The sequence below is a fragment of the Cuculus canorus genome, chromosome 22 (assembly GCF_017976375.1).
Source record: "Cuculus canorus isolate bCucCan1 chromosome 22, bCucCan1.pri, whole genome shotgun sequence".
In the NCBI taxonomy this organism is placed as follows: domain Eukaryota; kingdom Metazoa; phylum Chordata; class Aves; order Cuculiformes; family Cuculidae; genus Cuculus; species Cuculus canorus.
The window spans coordinates 8,724,417-8,744,792 of record NC_071422.1 but is presented as its reverse complement, the minus strand read 5'-3'; the positions used below and the strand labels follow the sequence as shown (position 1 = coordinate 8,744,792).

The window sequence follows — 20,376 nt, the reverse complement described above, 5'->3', positions numbered from 1 at the left end:
ACAGACTTCCCAGGAAGCCCAGGTGGAGGACGGGGGCTTCCGAGACCCCTGCACAGATCAGTGCGCACCCAGACTGCTGTGTTACCTGTGGTTTGCTTCAGAAGAGCCTGCCCGTTTCTAATGGCTTGGTCTACGTTCTTCTTCCTGTTCACAATTTCCTCATTCAAAGCCTAGAGAGAAAGGACGAGCAGGGTTACCTCTCTGTGGGCCAGGCCCACGTCCAGCCAGCCAGGGATGCTAAGGAGAGCATGAACTGCTCCCACCACGCACGGGAAGGGCAGACAACAGATCTGATACTTGTCCAGTCATCTTTCTCCTGCTATGGGAATCATCGGGACTTCTGGGACCCAGAGGCTCAAATCTTAGAGCACCCATTAGAGATGTGTTACCAGAGAACTCGCCTGTATATTAGACATAACCTCACTCTTGAAAAGAGCCCGCATGGCCCCCCGGGAGCGGAAGCAGACTGCTTCCTTGGTGGCCAGCCTGGCTTGGAAAACCCACGATGCTTTTCAAGCTCTTGTTGTTGGAAGCAGCTTCCAGCTTTCTAAAGGCACGGGGTGGCCGAGCTTGCTCAGACATTGTTCACAAAGCAAATTAATCATTTGAAGCTTCGTCCCTGGGAAACCCATTTTTGGGGCCACAATTATTGTTTTTAACGCATGAAATCTCTTTACACTTCTCCAAGCCTCAAAGAGAACCAGCAGTAGAACAAGCTTTACAAAATTAAAGTCAGACCGGAAACAAAAATAAAACCAGATAAATGCAACAAAATAAACAACATAAACATGGAAGAAAACGGAAAATACCAGCTGGTCGGCATGCTGCTTCTGCAGGACGTCCCGTTTGTAATCCTTTACGGATACCGAGCCGAGCTTGTCCTCGACCTCAGCCAGCCAGTTGAGCACTTCCACCTCCTCCTCCCCAAAGAGCCTGGCATTAGACAGCGCCTGATCCAGCAGCGCTGCCTTCCGGCAGCACCGGTCATGGACCTCGCTGTAGCGGCTCTGCAGAGAGTCGAGCTTCTCTGCCAGCAGCCGCTGCTCAGCGGCACAGCTCAGGGAGGAGAGGGACTGCCCGACACCGACCGCCCGAGACACGTCAGCCGCATGGCTTTCTATCTCTTCCTCTAGAGCCTGAATGCCGGGAGGATAAAATGGACAACAGAAAGGAAAATGAGTGAAATAATGGATTAAAAAAAACCCCAAACATAACAAGGAAATAACAGAAACAATGAATGCAACTGAAGGAATGAAGTAGATGCAAACCCCAGCGCTGAATGGGCGAGCTGCATCCAAATAAAAAAAGATTTAAAAGAAACACAAGTACAGGAATGGTTTTCCTATCCAGAGCTAGATAAGTCGCTGCAAGGTGTGAGGACATTAGTTCAATCTTTATCCCACTGGTGTGTGAGGGATTGCAGCCTTCTCTGGACACATAACAGCCGGGATAACTCCTCCAACACTTGTTTGTGCCAAAACCCCCTCACCATGGCAGGAACATCCACCGATACCAACCACCTCCATCAGCAGCTCATGCTCACGCACGTGTCCTACCTTGTGCCGACTGATCTGCTGCTGGATCTTGGTAGTCTGGGTGCCAATGGGCTCAGAGTTGGCCAGCTTCTTCTCCGTCACTGACAGCCAGTCTGACACAGGCTCCGTGGTTTCATGGAACTGCTTTGCCAGGACCAGGATGTCCTCCAGCTGCTTCTGCCTATAATATGGACATAACAAACCACTAAGGAGCCAGGCACGGGAAGCAGCTCCAAGCGATGGGAAGAGAGAACCAAAGCAGCCCTGTTTGGTGCAAGGGCAATTGCAATAGGAGCTTTTTCCTGCAGGCATGCCTTTAGGGACCATTTTATCCCCCTGGAAAGCAGCAGAAAGGCTCCCCTGTTGTGCTGCTTTCTTCCATTCCTATCACTATCTCCAAGATCCTCCGACCTGCTCAGCTTGTGGGCGGGCTCTCGGTGTTTTAGAGCTGCTGAGCTTCTGGCTCAAAGGCTGCCCGGCACTGCTATGAGTCCTAGATAGTCAGCCCATCTAGTTGGCAGTGACTTAAAACACTGGTATGATCAAATCTGGCCTCAGAAATGACTTTATAACCTCAAATATTGGCTTATGTAGCAACAAGCGACTCATAAACGAGGCTCAGGCAACAGAGAGGTGTCAACAGGATGTTGCTGCTAACGCTGAATGTTAACGCTTAAAGGAGTAAAAATAACATCCATCCCCTGCAGGGAATTTATTTAATCTGAGCTCTGCCCTGCCACTGTAAACCACTGCTATCAACTCCAGCTCCCAAACAGCTTTGATTTCTCATGTTTTCCAGCTGTTTCCAGGATGTATCTGCACAGACATCTCTGCCAGCTTCCTGCCTGTTGTGACCCCTGGCTCTGGGGCACCATGAACGGCAGGATAAGCTTGCCTGGCGCATTTGGCCAGCAGGACAAAGCCTCTTACCTGCTGGCTGCCCTGCCCAGCAGTGCTGCCCAGCGGCGCTCCAGGCTCTCCAGCTGCCCAACAATCTTCTCCCGATCCGTGGGCTCGGCCGACTGTGCAATCCTCCCTCCCTCTGCTTGGATCATCTCGACGGTGGCTTTGCGATCATCCAGGAGTCGCTGGAGCAGCTTTAGCATCAGCAGTGAAACAAAGGAGGATAAAAGTCACCAAACTGGATCAGTAGAACCTCTTCCAGCCCTCAGAGACAGCAAATCTCTAATTGTGGCTGAAAACCACCCTAAGCATGGGCTGAGACCACAGCCAGCCCAGCGGGACAGCCCCAGCCATCAAACCCAGTGCAAAAATAATAATAATGATATAATAATGTGCTTTAACTTCTGGTCAGCCCTGAAGTGGTCAGGCAGTTGGGCCAGATGGTCGCTCCAGGCCATAGAATAGAAATATTCTATTCTATTCTCTTCTAAAAGCGATTCAAAGCACTTCTGTGCCAGAGGAGTTTTCAGAGCCTTCCCCATCGCCCATCAGACTTATCAGATCAAGGTTTTAACTTTTGCTTTAAATAAATCTTCTCTTCACAGTGCAATCCCTGGACCAAGCCAGGGTAAGAATTCAATTCTAAAAGGTTTTACCACAACCGTACTGGAACGCTCACCCGCCCTCTCGCAGGGGCCAGCGCCAGCCCGGGCTGTTATCTCTGCAAACAGCGCATGCCTCAGGTCAGTTCCTACCGTACTTTCATTCTGCCCAAACACACAAACCAGTACCCAGAACGCCAGCTCGCTCCTGACGCAGCAGGATTACCAGCACAAACAAAACTTGGGGCTGGAAAAACACGGCTGACAAGCAAAACCAGCAGCAAACTTCAAGTGGCAGTGGGACAATAAAGTAGTGCTGGTGATTCAGATGATGGAGATAGCGAGTGTGGGCAAACGAGCTGCCTGTTTACTATGTTAGGATGTGGGGAACCAGAATATCCACCCTGAAAGAAGGATCCTCGTGGACAGCCCAGTGACGCCTTACCTGTTCCAGCTGGACCCCCAGAATACTGCCTGGCTGACTGGAGCTCCCCTCCCATGAAGCCAAGCGTTACCTCGTGCTTGCTCACCTTCTGCTCCTGGATCTGGGCTTTCACCACCTTGTACTCTGCAGAGGGAGGTTTCTGGTTGGAGATAAGCTCCTCGGTGTCTGCCAGCCAGCTCAGCAATGGCTCCAGGGCATCCTGAAACTTCCCACAGTGCAGCAGGGCCTCCTGCAGCTGAGCAACTCTTTGGGCCACCTGCACCCCAAACACAAACCCACAGCATGGTCAGGATGGTGATGCATCAACATCAGAACCTCGGCTCTCTGCTGATGACCCTCTGCTTCTACTAGAGCCCAACGGGGCCAAGAGAGAACAGTTACAGCTACTCCCTGCACTCTGACCTTCTTGTTGAGGGTGTTCCAGCGAGTGTTGATTTCTTCCATGTCATGCTCCAGCCCTTGGACATCACAGTTTTTCCCGGCACTTTGGACGAGTCCTTGACCAACTCCATTGACCTGCTGTAGTTTTAGCTGAAGGGGATCCACTTGCTCCTTCTGGAACAGCTGGGGATGGGAAAGGTGGGAGAGAAAAGGTATTTACAACCAGCACATTCTCTTTCAGTCCCTCCATCATTCAGTGACCAGGACAGGCTCTCTAGAACTGCAGTTGCTGCTTGCACTGACTCATCAGAGCTGGATGAGTTCGCCTCAGCGCCTCGCTGACCCTGACCAGGTAACCGGGTGTTGCGGGTATTTGCTGGTGTGGAGCACAGCTCAGGACCTCAGCACTGGAAGGACATGGAGCTGCTACAGTGAGTCCAGAGGAGGCCACAGAGATGATCCAAGAGCTGGAGAACCTCCTGTACGACGACAGACTGAGAGAGTTGGGGTTGTTCAGCCTGGAGAAGAGAAGGCTGTGGGGAGATCTTAGAGCAGCTTCCAGGACTGAAAGGGGCTCCAGGAAAGCTGGGGAGGAGCTCTTGATCAGGGAGGGCAGGAACAGGATGAGACGGAACGGTTTTGAGCTGAAAGAGGGGAGACCGAGATGAGATCTTAGGCAGAAATGTTTTTCTGTGAGGGTGGGGAGGCCCTGGCCCAGGTTGCCCAGAGCAGTGGTGGCTGTCCCATCCCTGGAGGGGTTTCAAGGCCAGGTTGGATGGGGCTTGGAGCCCCTGATCCAGTGGAGGGTGTCCCTGCCTTCGGCAGGGGGTGGAACTGGACGGGATTTGAGGTCCCTTCCAACCTAAACACTTCCACAATTCAGTGACCTATGCAGATCCCTCCCTACTTCTAACTGGGTAAATCCCATTTTCCAAGCACTGGGGTGAGGTGAAAATTGGGTAAGAAATAAGATCATTGGCCCCGGCCAGCCACCAGATTGGGAAATAACGCTCCTGGAGAAAAACCCGAAGCAATTCTCACAGTGATGCCATTGAGAAGGCCGAGCTGACATCACAGCAGTTTTGTTAACCACGGAATTGCAGGCACTGAGAAGTGAGCTGTATTTCGAAAGACAAAGGCAATAGGCAATTAACGTGCTGGTCCTTCACCACACTGCATGTTTGGCACTGTCCTGCCTGGGAATCCTGCAGGGAAAAGCTTTTTAAACCAAAAAAGATTTGATAGGGAAGGGGGGAGGAGAGAAAATGAAGCTCCCTATTATTGAGAGAGGCAGCAGGGAAAATCCTGTTCACGTGAAGGAGATAAGTGCTCTTTATCGCAGTGGTGTATCTGCTGTGAGCACCCACTGGCGCAGCCACGCGTGCATGGCCCCTCTCCGGTGGCCGCACAGCCTGGTCCCAAGGGACGAGCCTGCTCCTTGCACAGCAAACAGCACAAGCCCCAGGAAAAGGGAGCGGAGTTCTTCATTGCTCATTCTGTCCCCTTGGAGCACGGGCCCATGCAGAGCACAGGTCACCCCGCACCCAGCGCTGGGCAGGATCAGCCCTCAGCTCTCTTTGGAAGGCAGTGGGGAGCGCAGCCAGCTGCCTGCTCCCTCAAGCGTGCCTCCTCCTCACGTCCTCGAAAATATATGGACATTGTTGGCATCCAAAAATTCCCACTCAGATGCAAGACCTCTGCCAGCGGAGCAGCAGCTCGCGGACGGCACAGCTCTCCAGACCTGGAAACCACTTTGCATCCAAGGGAACACAATGCAGGCAAAAAACTCCATTCACAAAACCCCCTAAACAAGACAAAACCCCACCCAAACACACACATGAAAGTTCCCTGCCTGAGCAGGAGGTGCTGCCCTGAACTTCTCTGCCCCATTTTCAAGGCAAAAGCTCTTCCCTTTGTTGGAGCTCAGCTGCTGTGGGGCAGGGGGGAATCGCTGTGGGACAGAAGTGGAGGGCGTGCTGGTGCACACTGTCCAGGGCTGTTTGCTCAGGGAGAACATGCCACGGTTATAGGAAATCAGTGGGGAATGGAACCACCGAGTCCCCAGCTGCTTCTCCCATTCCCATTTGTATGTGGTGTGGCTGTTGGAGCCGCCGAGCCCTCACACGGGCCAGGCTGATAAGTCTGGGCTGGGTCTGAGCCCTCTGCACACTGCAGGAACAAATGCCAGGGCTTTGAAGCAGGGGAGGCAGGGAGGGAGCTCCACAAAAATCCCAGCCACCAAACCAGGAGACCTGCAACACCTGAACCGGCAGGGATCGTTATAAAGATCATTACAGCAATGGCCTGAGAAGCGGGCATGTCCAACACCCTTGTTTTCCTTTGCTCATGAATGATTTCAGTGATTTAGTTCATTAACCTCGGTGTGACTCAGTTCTGAAGCAAATATTTAATGTACACCCTTTGCCGGGCAGGAGCAGGTGCAGAGCAAGGTGAGCAGGCGTCTCAGGGAGCAGGAGGACATCTGCTCTACCACACCTCCTCATTCCCAGAAACACTTCCCAAAGCAGAAACACTTCCCAAAGCATTTGCCCCTCGATTTCTGCTTCCCTCATCTCCTGGGTGGCCGCGCTCCTTAACCCCACCGCTGCTGAACACAGAGCCCAGCCTGGCGATGGGACGAACAGGGAGTGCCTGGGCATCGCCCTGATGTGGACTGGGAGCTGCCAACCACCCTGGAGCCAGGGCAACGTTTCTGGGGTTAACAGAGACACTGAATGGAAACAAGGGTCCCACCAGCAAGGCCACCCGAGCAGAGAGTTTCAGGCAACAGAGAATGGAAAGGAACCAGACAGCTCTTTCTCCTCGCTCACATCGCTGCTGCAGCCCCGGCTCACACCAACCCCTGGGTGAAGGCGCCTCTTCGAGCCCCCCCCGCCGTGTGTGTTTCATCAATGGGCGGCACAGCCCAGAGCATGAGTAATCGCTACCGAATCGGGGGTTTGGTGCTGACTAACTTCTGATGTCTCCTCTGTGATATTACGGCTGATCCAGATGGCCGTAAATCAGCGCTCGGCTGTGGGAACTCCAGCACTGAGGTCTCTCCAGGCGAAAGCCGTGAGCACAGCGCAGTAAAACAAATCCCCAGACACCGGAGGGAATGCGAGCCCCTTCCTGCCCACGTTCAGAGCTCAGCACCTTACTGCTCTCTTAAAAAGCTACAGAAAGCCGTGACAGCACAGGACAGGAATTATTTGCACCTAATTTGTTTTACAGGACTCTCTCTCCTGATATATTTTCTGCCTCCAAGGCAGGAACCACCCTCCCAGGATCCAGCAAGAAGGTTTGTCTGAAGCCTGGGACTTAGATCGGAGCGACCGTAACAGACTTCAACCAGCTAAGACAGTTTAAGACAATAGTTTAAAGGATCAGTTCTAGCCTTTGCCTTCGCTACTTATAAAAACACACGACTCACCCAAAACTGCCAAATTCAGACTGCCTCTGGGAGGAAGAAGGCTGTTTCTGCTGAACCCTGCAGATCGCGTCTGTGAGTTACCAAGCACAGTCCCACCTCCCACCCACCCCTTGAGTGCAAAATAAAGCGATTTCTGCGCCTGAAACCCCATCTGCAGCGCCCGAGCCACAAATACCTCGTTATCTGGAACGAATCCATCTGGGAGAGCAGGAGGCCCTTCTGCGGTGAGAGCGGTGGCAGAGGGTCCCTCAGTGCCCATGGGCACCTCTCCCTCACTGGGGGCTGCAGAAGGGCCCTCCCCGGGGCTGGGGGCATGGAGGATGCCCCCCGGCACGGCCCCTGGGAGGGATGGGGCAGTGGGCACCGCAGTGGAGGACACATCGAGCAGTGCGTGCAGCTCCGGGGCAGTGGGTGCCACCAGGGAGGGGAGGAAGGTGCAGGGGGGACCCTCCATGCCGGCCAGCGTGAAGGCACCGTCCCAAGCTGTCATCACTGCCTCAGGCACTCTTGCAAGGGGCTTATCCTCCAAAGCCAGCACTTCAGGGGATAGGTGCTCCCACACAGGCAGCACAACTGTGTCGGCAAAGTCATTTGTATCCTCCGAGGCCACTGCTGGTTCCCCCACTGCCAGTGGTGCGGGGTCACCACTGAGATCCCCGACACCAGAGACGAGGGGGTCATCTGCTTCTGGTGGCACAGAGGCAACAGGCACATCAGCAAACGGTGGTGGGGCATCCAGAAGCTCTTCCACCATTAAGGGCACAGCAGCAGTAGTGGCATCTGGAGGTGGGTGCTCAACACACAGCTTCTCAGCATCCACGGTAGGATCCCCAGCGACTGGCGGTATCTCCTGAGCCTGGGGCTCTGTGACAGCCACATCCCCTGGTGCTGATGGGTCAGCTGGAGCAGAAAGCCCCCCAGTATCCCATGGGATGACATCAGGGGCAAGCAATGTGCCGGGAAGCTCTTCTGGGGTGGCCAGGCTGCAGCCAAACAGCAAGTCCATGTCTCCCGGCTCCAGAACGGCTGTTGGGGCCTCCCTGTGTGCAACAGCCACCTCTGCAGGGGACCCCTCGGCATAGGCAGCCCCTTCCAGAGCCAGATCCTGGCCAGGGGAAACCATCTCCCATGGCAGGTCCTCAGCAGGCACTGGGGACGTCGCTGGAGCCTCAGAACCAGGCTCTGATGCAGAGCCAGCACGGAAAGGCAGCAGACAACCATGACAAGCATCTCCACTCTTTGCTGGGTGAGTCTGGCCCTCAGCTCCATCGCTCTCTGATCCCAAATCTGCAGCTTCATCCTTGGAAACAAATTCTGGGACATTCCAGTTGGTGAGCGATGTCCTTCCAGGCAGAAGGTGATGGGTCCCAGATGGATCTGTTCCCTCAACACTGTCCTCGTTGTGCCGCGGGGGGGACTGTGGCTCCTCTGCCACCATGTCAGAGGCTGGGGGCTGGCAAGGGGACACTCGGCTGGGACAGGTCTCCTCAGGGAGCTGTATTACTTCACTGTCAGTGACCAGCAAGTCGTGGTTATCTTCATCCCACCCCACTGGAGCACTGAGGTAACCCGCTCCCTCCAAGCCAGAAGCTGGATGTGTGCCTGTGTCAGGAGATGGCATCCCACCAGCCACCAGCACCGCCTCTGCACAACCACCCACCAGCTCCAGGTCCCCCAGGGGGTCAGGCACGTCCTCCTCTGCCAGTGCTGGCGAGCCTGGCCGGAAGGAGCCTGGCCCTGCCATGGCCACAGGGCTGGGAGAGGCCCCAGCATCCGAGTCCGTTGGGGTGACGGCCGAAGTGTCCCTTTCCGAAAAGGGTTCCAGCATGCTCAGCACCTGCGAGCTGCAGGTGACATCAAAGTCTTCCAGATCCGACACAACGGCAGAGTCTGATGCACTGACATCCAAAGGGGCAGTATGCTGACGTGCTTCAACCACTGCCTGGGCCAGTTTGCCTGACTCTGGGTCCAGCCCCTCCGAGTCCACTGGGGAGACCTGAATCTCCAGGCATGCAGGGACAGCCCCATTGTCCTCATTCAGGCACTGCTCCTCCAGCTCCAGGAACATCTGCACCGAGTCTGTGTCAGACAACTCGGGGACTATGGGGCTGGTTGAGTGCTCCAAACCTGGAGCAAAGTCCTTGGCCTCACACTGCACTGCTACATCCTCGGTGGAGCACGCGCTGCCGGCACCACCCAGGGATGCGCAGGACTGGGAGGTCCCTGGGCTGGGGGCAGCGCTGTCCCCCAGAGCAGGGAATTGTTCTCTTTCTTCAGAAATATCTGCCAAGCAACAGCTCTGCTTCTCCTCTGCCACCAGAACAGCCTTTCGTCTCTCTGACAGCGTCGCCTCCTCCCACTCCTCCATCATCACCCAGCGCTCATCCTCCTCAAATCTCAGCTCAGACTCTGTTTTCTCCCTGAGATTGGAGGTGATGAGAATATCCAGCCCTGCATCCAGCAGCTCTTCACTAAGGCACGGTGAGAGGTTGACGTTCTCCACTGTACAGTCTGACTCGGAGGCCTCCAGGGTCTCCTGATGCCTATCGCTGAAGCTGCCCTTGACAAAATTCTTCCTGGCTCGCGGCCAGGTGGCACTGGGGAGCCGGCAAGCCCTGGCCAGGTCCCCAGCGCGACCACGGCCATCGCCAGCATTCAGTAGGGGCTGGCACTCATCTTCAGGACCATCATAACCATCCACGCTGAACTGCTTGGCCGTCAGAGCCTCAGCTGTGCTGGATGACTTGGAGACGTGCTCCAAGGTGAGAGACTCCGACATAGGCTCATCGTGGTCGGGCTGGCCTGGGTGCTCAGCAAGCATGACACTCGACTCCCGCTTATCCCGCAGGGAAAGGTTGGAGGCGCCCGCTTCTGAAACCTCGCTCAGCGAAGCTCCCATTCTTTCTGCAAATTCGGTGAAGTTTGGTGGCATGAAGGATTTCCACGACCGGCGGTTGACGTTCTCCTTCCTCTCAGGGTTTGGCCGCCTCCTTGGTGGGGCCGGTGCCGGCTTGGAGACGTCGCTGCTGAGCTTCAGCGCATCGAAGATGACTCGCTCGTCCAACTTCTTCGTTTCTGGCGCCCTGGACTCAAAGACGTTGGCAGCTCCCAGTGTCCCATTACTGGATATGGTGCTGCTATCCCCCTTGCCGAGAGTGCTCTTGGAAAGCTGGTTGAGCTTAGATCCCTGATCGATTTGTTCATTAATTCTCATGGTGTCGTATATCGATCTCTGGGGCACGTAGCAATCCTCTATATAACCATCCTCCTCCTCGCCCTTCCCCAGGCAAGTGCGGTTCTGCCGTAAACAGTCTGGCCGGCTCAGTGGTTTGCCCATGCTCTCGTCCTTACGGATGACAAAACTGCCCCGGCAACCTTTCGCCCGCCACCGCGGGGAACATCACACGGCCAGCAGGTCCCAAACCGGCCGTGGCAGACTCTAATCCCAAAGCGGCAACGCTACGGGGACGGGAGGGTGCACCGGCAGCACCGCGCCGGCTCAGCAGCACGAGTGGCGATCCCGAGCGGCGAAACGACCCATCTCATCCCCCCGATCCCCGCAAAACCCCATCCACCGGCAAAAACCATCCAAATCGCACGGCCTGGGTATGAGATTCCCAACCGCCAGTTGCGACAGAAACTGCAGCAGAGTTTGAAGCCCTGGATTTCTCCCGTTCACAACAAAGGATCCACTGGTCGCGGCTCGCGGGCTCCCCGGGCCTCGTTCCCCGCTCTGGTACCGGGCAGCGGCGATGGCTCGGCGTCTCCCCGCGACTCCCGTGTTTTCATTCGAACTGGGCTGCCCGGCGGATATTCGCAGACGTTCGTACAAGTTTAAACACAGGAAGTTCTTCATTCAAGGCGAACTCGGAGGTTTCCTGTCTCACGAACTGATGGCATTGTTGTTCCCGCGGCCCCGGGAGCCGCCGAAGCCCCGGACCCGAGGCTCGGGGCGGCCGCGGGTAGGGGGGGAGGCTGCCGCCGCCGGGATCGCTCTTTTCCCTCTTTCTTCCCAAGATAAAAAACCCCAAACGAATCGGCTGCAGAACCGCCTCCAAAAATGGCAAAGGCCGTAGCGGGACGGGGCCGGGGCTGCTCCCCCCGCTCCTCGCTCTAACTTTGCCGGCCGGGCCGCGGCGGGGCCATGGCGGGGCCGCCGGGACCCGCGGACACCGAGCCGCCCGCCGCCTCGGCCCCTTTGTGCGCGGCTCAGCGGCCGGGCCGGGGGCGGGGGGCGGCGCGGGGCCCCAGCGGGCAGCCCCCGGCCGGCGCGGCGGGGCGCATGGCGGGGCCGGGCCGCCGCCTCCTTCTCCTCCTTCTGCCCCTCCTCCTCCCGCCGCCGCTGCTCCGCCGCTCCGCTCCCGCCGGCGGAACAAAGGGCCGCGCCGCACCGGCCGCCGCTGCCGGCCCCGCCGCTCGCCGCCCGCGCCGGGCTCGGCGGAGCTGCGGCGGGGGGCGGGGCGGGGCGCGGGACCACGCCTCGAATGACCACGCCCCCTCCCAAACCACGCCCAATCTCTACCAAGCCGTCGACGGGGGAGGGGCCGCGAGTGACCACGCCTCCATATGGATCAAGGGGCGGAGCCACTGATAGCCACGCCCTCCTGGTGACCACGCCCCACAACGATCGACTGGGCCATTGTTAGCCACGCCTCCTGATGGTCACGCCCCTTCATAAACCACGCCCCTCAGCACTCCACGGAGCCTCATGACCACGCCCAAGTAAATCAACGGAGACGCGGGGGGCGGGGCCACTAATAGCCACGCCCCACCACAGCACTCAACTGAGCCGTTGATAACAACGCCCCTTTACTGACCACGCTCTCCACACGACCCGACTGAGCTGCCTGGGGCGGAGCCACTGATAGCCACGGCCCCATTGACCACAGCCCGTCGCAGGACTCAGGTGACAGCACGGGGCGGAGCCGCTGAGGGCCACGCCCCCTCTCGACCACCCCGTCGGCGGAGCCCCTTCATCTGACCACGCCCCCTGCTCGACGATCATAGCTGATAGTCACGCCCCCTTCCACGACCACGCCCCCTCATACCACGCCCCCCGCCTCCTTGTGGCCCCGCCCGGGTCCCCCCACCCGCTCCCGGCCGGGAGTTCGGGGGGTCCCGGCAGCCCCGCTATCCCCGTCCCCGCCCCGCCGTGCCGGCCCCTCCCCGGGGGTAGCGGCAGCCCCCGACAAAGACCAGCAACGCCCTGGCTCAGCACCGGTTCCCGGTCCCGCCGGTCCTTTGTCCGCCCCCAGACCCGGTTCCCTCGGTTCCCGCTGCCCCGCGATTCCAGGCGCTTCCCACCCAGCACAAAGAACCCCGTTATTAAATCACACACACACACACCGGTGCCATTTCTGCCTCCTCCGGAGCCGCCTCGCTCCACCAGCACTGCCAAAACCCACCCGCGGGCTCCTTGCCCCAAAAACTCTGGTGCCCCCGCAGCACCACGTTCCCTCACCCCACCGCCCTCTTCCCACCGCCGACCCCGAGGTTTGGGAGCTGGGAGCGTTTCAGACCCCTGACCCCGGGTTTAGGAGCTGGGAGAAGGATGGAGCGCATGAATCGCGTCTGCGAAGTGATGCTGAGTGAAGGCTCAGGAGGGCTCAGAGCATCCTCCAGGCATCTCCAGGCAACAACCGCCTCGCCAGCCCGGCGAGGGATTACAGCATCGGGATAAAAATACGAGGGGCCAAGCGGGTGCTCAGCACGTAACGTGTGCACGGTGAGGGATAGGAGCCGGGGCTGCGGCTGCCGCGCTCAGTGTCACCCATTGCCTCCTGTCCCACCTCGGCAAGTGATGGCCACACCATGCTGAGCATGGCGGAGATGAAACCCCTGATTTTGGGGATATGTGGCAGGTGCTGTGTGTCTCCAGAAGCATCCAGGCTTGCCCAAGGTTGCAGCACGGCTGCGGTGGGAACGCAGCCGCAATGTGAACCTGGCTTTCCGCTCCCCAAGCCCTTGGACCCTTCATCCCCAAGTGTCCCAGCACCAAACGCATGAGCAGCAGCTACGAAAACCTGTTCCCCAAGGGAGTTTTTCCCTTTGGAGAAACAGGAACAGGCATTTCGTGGAAGGGGAGGATTCAGGGCTATGGAGAACACTCATTACATGGCCCAGAGCTCTCACAGGCCTGTTTGTGCACCAGGAAACCTTCGAAAACCCACTTTCTTGTTTCCATGATTAAATACGGCCAAGGAAAAGTGCAGGAGGCAGGGGAGGAGTGGGGTTCTGGGCAGGGGGACCTGCAGCCCCACACTGCAGCCCCTCTGCCCATCCCTGTCCCCCCAAGCCCTCACAGATGGACAGACAGACGGACGGACAGCCAGGGCTGTCCCTGCAGCAACTCCAGCACCACAGGAGCGTCCCCAAGCCCAGGGTTTTGTACTTGATGGGGACACACCAGCTCTTGGTCTGCGTTGTTAATCCAGCGCAGCTGAAACAACAAGAGAAGGACGGCCGCATCGTGCCAGCACTCCGGCGAAGCTCAGCTCCCCCACTACCACCTTGGCTGGGAGTAGGCTGGGAGCAGGACCGTTACCGCTCCGGGGCCCCTCCGCGAGGAATCCCAGGCATCCGGGCTGGGGCGCGGAGGCTTTTTGTTCCACTGAGAAGAAGGAACGATCTCGATGAGGAGCTGCCGTTTCACAGCCAGAAATTCTTTTCCCATTTCCTCACCAAGTCACGTGCCAGGCGCAAACCAAGTCTCCCCTCCACACATCCCCCTGTGTCTAAAACCATTAGGGAAATATTCGGACAGTGCTAAAGCCAATTAAAAACCTGCTGTGCTGGGCCCGAGGAGCGGAGCTGGAGCTCTCACAGGTTCTCCAAGTCACGGGCCGCTTGGCTTTCAGCCACCAACTGGGTGGCACTTGGTGGCCAGTGGCTTGGGGTGGCCAGTGTTGGGGACAGAAGCCAAAGGGCACTGGAAATTGAAGCTCCAGGGCTTTGCTTGAGCTTTGCATCAGTGTGAGGGAAGGACAAGGCAGGACGCGACGTCCTGTCTGAATTTTGTCCTTTTGGGTGTCTCAGAGTGGCCCCAGCACACAGAGCCCTGCCAGCAGCAAGCGCCAGGACTGAAATAAAGGCCTGAGAGTGCTGCAGACCCTCACCCTGAGCTCAGGAGAGCGCATCTGCTCACCGTGCAGCTGCCTTGACCTGCAGCGTGGTGCTGGTGGGCAGAATGGACCACCAGAACCTCTCATTTGGTTTTTGTGCAGTCACCAACTCTCCTCTCGCTTCCCCATTACCAGCACAGTTTGGCCAAACTGGAGCTGGGCTTGATGGCTGCAGATGACGCTCGGATGCAGCCAGCTTGCCATGGGGATAGGACTAAAGGGCTCTGCTGAAGGCTGTCAAACAGCCACGTCCCAAGGATAAAGACTTGGCTAAAACCCACCCAGAGGTTTTCGCAGGCATGCTCCAAGTAGGAGCATCCCTGTTTGTCTCCTGGACCCACAGGTTTCAAGCTTCCCTCATATGGCCACTGGCCCTGGTGTGTGGGGATGCGTGCCTTCCCCGTCACGGGCTGATGTCACCCTGTTTACGCCTGCATTACATCCTGCCCGCCACTGCTGCCACTGTTTACATGGGAAAGCAGGATTTGGAAACCAATGTATTTTTAGCTTTCTTTTAATGCATTTCAGCAGCTGGAAACGAGGGACCTGTGTTATGTGAGGAGCAAAGAGCCCAGAGACAGCTCAAGATCTCCCATGGACACAGTGCTAACGAGCTGCGGGCACAACCAAGGGCCTTCTTCATCCTCAAATCTCCTTTCATCTTCCCCCCCGGTGCCCTCTGGCCCTGGGCAGCGCAGCGCCCGCTTGCCCGGCCCGGCTGAGCCTCACTAGAGGCAAGGTGGGGATGCAGAAGCGCTCCTGACCTGGCAGCAGGAGCTTTGTCCCCACGGCTGACTCCACGGGGGTCACTGCGTCCCCCACGTCCAGCTCTGCGTGGGTCACCAGGCAGCTGTGGCAGGAGGGACCACAGGGCTGGGACACTGTGCCAGGTCTGAGCAAAGCAGAGAGGATGAACCCCAAATGCTGCCAGCCCGACGGAGGGACCCATGGTGGGCGTCAGCCTCTCCCAAATGCCACGATGACAGCACAGAGCCAAATCACGCACCCCCAGCATCTGCCTTAGAAACTGCTTGAGAGGTTTCACTGGGATTTTTACCGGAGAGTTCACGTTTTTGAAAGCCTGTGCTGCATCTGAGAGATTTCATCTCCCTTTCAGTGCTGTTGCTCTCCTAAGCTCACTTCTTCTGCCAAATCTTTGAGATTGCCATTCGTGCGCCGCGTGGGCAAGCCTTGAGCTCCCAGCCTGAGCCAGGCAGCGGCACCGGGCTAATCCCATCCCACCATGCCGGGCTGGATACTCTCTCAGCTCACAGCTAACTTCAAATCTATTTCATGTTAGGTTTCATCCACCCCACGATCCGTCTCCTCAGAGGCTGTGGGAACCAGCAATTTGCAGCCTGGAGCCCCTTCACTCGGGCCTTGCTCTGCACCTCCACAGAAAAAGATTCAGAAATAGGTTAAAAACCAAACCGACAGGGAAACGTTCTGCAGAGCTCTGTAAGTTTAATTTGTTTTATGTTTCCAGGGGTGCAGGAGCTGCTTCCCCTGCACGGCCCCTAATATAGATGTTGGTATAAATAATTCTCCAAATGAAGCCTGGAGCCCACGTGTTCCCAGCGCTCAGGCACAGCCCTGCACTGTGGCATTCGGTGCTCGATTGCTGAAGAACCTGGGGCTTCCCTGGGACCCCATCCATGTGCATGGAACACCACAAATCACCCCCGGAATAACCCTGGGGACTGCGAGCAAGGAGCAGAGCCATAGGCTGGGGTGGTGGGTCCCTGTGGCTGGGGTGTGCAGCCCACGAAATGCCCATTCCTGTCCTCAGCTGCCCGGTTTTCCCACAGATTCTCCTCCACAGGTGCCAGGCTTTGCTCTGATGTGGCCAGCTGGGCTTTCTGGCCACCCCACAGCCAGGTGTTGCCACCCCACTGTCCGCCTAGGACATGGAAACCTGAGGAGCTGCTCCTCGCCCGATGCCAAAGCAATTGGGGACAGCAGGGAGAGCGAGGGATGGGGTGATTAATAAACAGCTCTGGAGGCTCTTTAGGAAGTGAGGTAAGTGCATTATCATCCAGAGAATCCTCTGGATAGGAGATGTTTTAAACCACTCCTTCGGCAGAAGAATTGGCAATTGTTCTCCATTGCTGGGTGACTAATCCCAGCCCGAGCCCTTCCCCAGAGAAGCCCCTGCCTGCCCCAGACCCAGCAGCCACAGTCACTCCCTGCCCTGGCTGTGAACGGTGACTGCCTTGGATGCTGCGGGTGATCGGAAAGTCCTGTGGCAGCTCCACCACGTGCTTCTCCATGGATTCTCCCCTCCATGGCCGTGTCTTTCCAGGCCTGGGCTCCTCTCCCTGCTCTGCTCAGCCCTTGCAGACACAAAGCTTCCCATCTCCTCCTCCCTCAGATCCTCAGCTCTCCCGCTCTTATGCAAAGCCAGTATTTTTAGTCTCTCCTGGAAACACTGTGGAGTGTCACTGCCACCAGCTAACAAGTGCTCCTGCGAGAGGACATTCCTGCGTCTGTCTCCCTCACTGAGACCTGGCAGGATCATGGAAGCATCTGCAAGTGGGTGGCTTCGGAGCAGTGACCCCTGCCGGCTCCTGAAAGGGACCATTTGGTCATAGATGAATTGTTTTACGGTCAAGAAAAGGAAGAATAGAAGCCTCACTAGGATTTGGTCTCAGCAGCTCTTGGCTTAATTTGCTCCTGTTCCTCGCTTTCCCAAGGATCAGGAAAGCGCCTGTGCCTGTCCAACAAGTCAAGGTCAAAGCCCACCAGCAAGGTGCTGACAAACGAGGCACTGGGGCTGCGTTTGCTCTTCCCTTCCTTGCGATAAAATTGATTTCCACTTGAGCTCAAGTGCCTTTTGTGCAAACACATTTATTCACAGCACCTCCAGCTGCCCAGGGTAGAACCGCACCAACTCCACCACGGCTCTGTCTCTCCGCTTGGACGCTCGCCCCCACTGGGCTCGGCCCTGGCCCCGGCACCCAGCACTGCCCACACTTACCCTCCCTTTGATCATTATCCCCTCCAGCAAGGGGAGAAGGTGCCTTTAAGGCAGCTCAACAGCTGTCAGAGAGGAGGCATTTTTGTGTGTGGTGCTGATGCTCAAAATACAAGCCAGAGATACTTTAAGTAGGTCTGGACAGCACTCAACGAGAAGCCACTGTGGAGCAGGCAGTCCCCACTCCCAGCCCAGTCCCACCCAGCTGCTCCCAATCGGACGACTGTCGGGAGCCACACACATTCCTCCGGGGGCACAGAGGGGTTAAAAATACCCTTGGCTGGGCTGGGTCACAGCAAGTGGAAGTGTCCCCTCCCTACCCAGCCCAGAACCCACCTCCCCTCTCCCTACACTCCTGAGACCCTCGGCGACACACCCCAGCCGTGGGGACTTTGGCTCCATGATTGGGTGTGGAGGCACCAAAAAGCCTCCCCGGAGGCCCGGGATGGGCGCTCAGGCATTGCCCGTGAACACGTGTGCTGGCTTGCAGCAGCCAACATGCTGCCTTAAGAAATTCAGGCTTTGTGTCAATGCTTTGGTGTAAGAACCTCACCTCCTCAGCACACAGATTCTGTCCTGCACCCCGTCTCAGCCCCGCAATCCTGAGATGGGATCCCACTTTTCCTCTACCTATCTTTCAGAGCGGCTCTGCAGCGGCAGGAGCAGAGCTGCCTCTCCTGGACGGAATCGCAGAACCATTTAGATTGGAAAAGAACCCATTAGGATCCGCACATGTGAGCCCTACAAAGGAAGATCATAAAAGGTCATTTGTGCCCCAGCCTGCCAAGGAGCGTGCACTGCAAATACAAACGGCACAAACTGCTGGGAAGAACCCACTCTTCTCAGTCCTCCTGCAAATCACCATGGCAGAATAGAGCAGCGCTGGGCAGCCACATCCCCATCCCATGGCTTCCCCACCACCAATGCCCCCTGCAGCGACAACAGCTCACGCCATGGGACGTGGTGCCCGTGAGCTTCTGTGCACCCCAAAGGCCACATGCTGCCGGCAGCCCCCTCTCCGGGAACACGGGGCACAAGGCAACAGTGGCGCTTCTGATAGCGCTGTGGAGTCAGCTCCCGTCTGAAGAGTAGGGAGAGTTAAGAAGGTCATAAATACAAGCCGACGTCCTCCTACTGCGAAGGGGGCAGCAGCAGGGAGCATGCGGGAGCGCGCGTTGAGCGCCAGCTAATTGCTGCTTTTACTGAAGGTGAAGCAGGGAGGACCCGGAGCAGGGTTAGACTGAGCGACATCTGAACAGCAGGATGAGTAATGCTGCTCAGGGCTTTACTCGCTGCCTGCATCGCCCTCTTGGGATTCCTTTCCTGATTTTTTTATTGAAGCAGACAAAGAGGTGCTGGAGGCACGAGGGGTCCGCCAGCCCCGGATGACCTGACCTAAAATGAAATGGGAGTGTGGCTTCGGTTACTGCTGCCCAGAGATTCTCCCTCCTGTCTCCATCGTCCAGCATAAAACCTCTATCAGCGTGAGGGAGCAGGGCCCGAATTCACTGTGTTGAGCGACTCCAGGTCCCAATAACCTCCCCAGAAATCCAGGGTGAGAGGCAGGAGCTGGAATCCTGTCTCTCCCCTCTGCTCCCCACGGCCTGCCCTGGCAATGCCATCACCCGTGAGGGTTGGGCACAGCAGAATTGCTCCCCTTGGCAGACCCCCTCCTGCTGCTGCCTCGGCTCCAGCTGGGTCAAGGGTGGGGTTTGGTGAATTCTCAGAGGAGAGATCCTGGCTGAGCGGGTGCCAGCTGCGGCAGGCCCTGGCTCGCCGGCATTCCTGCGCCGTGGCCCAGACGCGGGGCAAAGCACAGCTGCGGAGACGGCGATGTGGCAGCAGGAGGGGCCGGCAAGCAATGGGGCCCAGCCACACACAGAGGTGGCACCATGCGCCCTCCCCTTTGGCTTCCCTGATCTGCACCAACTCAAACGCGACAGCAACCATGCAGTTATGTCAAGTTTGATGCTTTTCCTTGGGTTTCATTTTGAGTCAAGCTCTCCAGACTCTTGCAGAAACATCTCTGCCCATCAAGCGCCATGGAGGAGGATGGACGCCTGCCCCTTTCCCAGTCTCAGATTTGGCACGGGGAGGAAAGTGTCCCCAGAAAAACAGAGCCACACTGGCACAAAAGGAGTGGACGCAGCAGCGTCCTTCCACTCCCGAGCACTGCTTTATATCGTAGCAAGCCCCAAAAACCTCTGCTGGTGCCTCTGACCCTGGGCTGAGCACTGCATTCTGCTCTGTAGGTGAAATGTGGCAACGTTCAAGTTTGTCCAAGACCAACACGGCGAAACAAAGAGTCCTAGCGCAGAACTGCCGACACTGAGCACCAGCCAGGCTTTGAAACCCAAGTTCAAAATCCACTGCATGAAAGAAAGTAAACAAACCCAGGCTGGTGCTCACTAACAGGCTCCCCCAGCACAGATGTCTGCCCAAAAACCACCACAGAGTTAGATTCTGTCAGCTCTCCCTGGCCCAGGCTGAAGGATGGACAGGACCAGCCCATGCTTGGGGCTCCCTGGCACCGTTTCTCAAAACCAGGAAACCTCACCTCTGCTTCTAGATCCGCCTCCTACACTGAACAGCTCGTGCTTTATCCCAAGTACAGCCCCAGTTTCCCAGCCTTCGGGAGGAAGGGCTGTAACTCGGGGTCTTCCAGCTCGGGGGCTGCTGATGCCGGGAAGCACGCGGTGCTGCAAATCCCTGCAACTCTGCATGACCCTTCATCTCGTCTGTACCTGAGGAGCTGCTTCCCCAGGGAATCCTGCTGTTTGCTAAGCTGAATCACCATTGCTGTTATGTTTAGTAACAGTTCAAGTGTTGCTCATTTGATTCCAGTTGTTAAAATTTAATATTAGCGAAAGCTTTGAGAAACCCGAGCTGACAGAAATGAGAGCGGAGGGGGAGAAATGCCCAGCCTGAAAGCTCCAGCAAGGAGCTCTCACTGGGGGCTGCCGCTCATCCCTTGTGTGATGC

At 57.2% G+C, this 20,376-nt stretch overlaps 1 protein-coding gene across 28 annotated transcripts in view; it reads right to left on the bottom strand.

Annotated features, from left to right (window-relative positions):
* MACF1 (microtubule actin crosslinking factor 1) overlaps positions 1–20,376 on the bottom strand; it is a 140,145-nt gene that overhangs the window by 27,682 nt on the left and 92,087 nt on the right. For 21 of the 28 annotated variants that reach the window (XM_054086206.1, XM_054086218.1, XM_054086215.1 and 18 more), the window contains 6 exons: positions 3,888–4,049; positions 3,571–3,741; positions 2,466–2,632; positions 1,557–1,716; positions 810–1,136; positions 86–170 (listed from right to left, as the gene is read on the bottom strand). In XM_054086206.1, coding sequence (XP_053942181.1) covers positions 86–170; positions 810–1,136; positions 1,557–1,716; positions 2,466–2,632; positions 3,571–3,741; positions 3,888–4,049 — 1,072 coding nt within the window. The remainder of the gene's footprint in view (positions 1–85; positions 171–809; positions 1,137–1,556; positions 1,717–2,465; positions 2,633–3,570; positions 3,742–3,887; positions 4,050–20,376) is intronic. The other 7 variants (XM_054086217.1, XM_054086216.1, XM_054086201.1 and 4 more) reach the window with 1 other exon arrangement.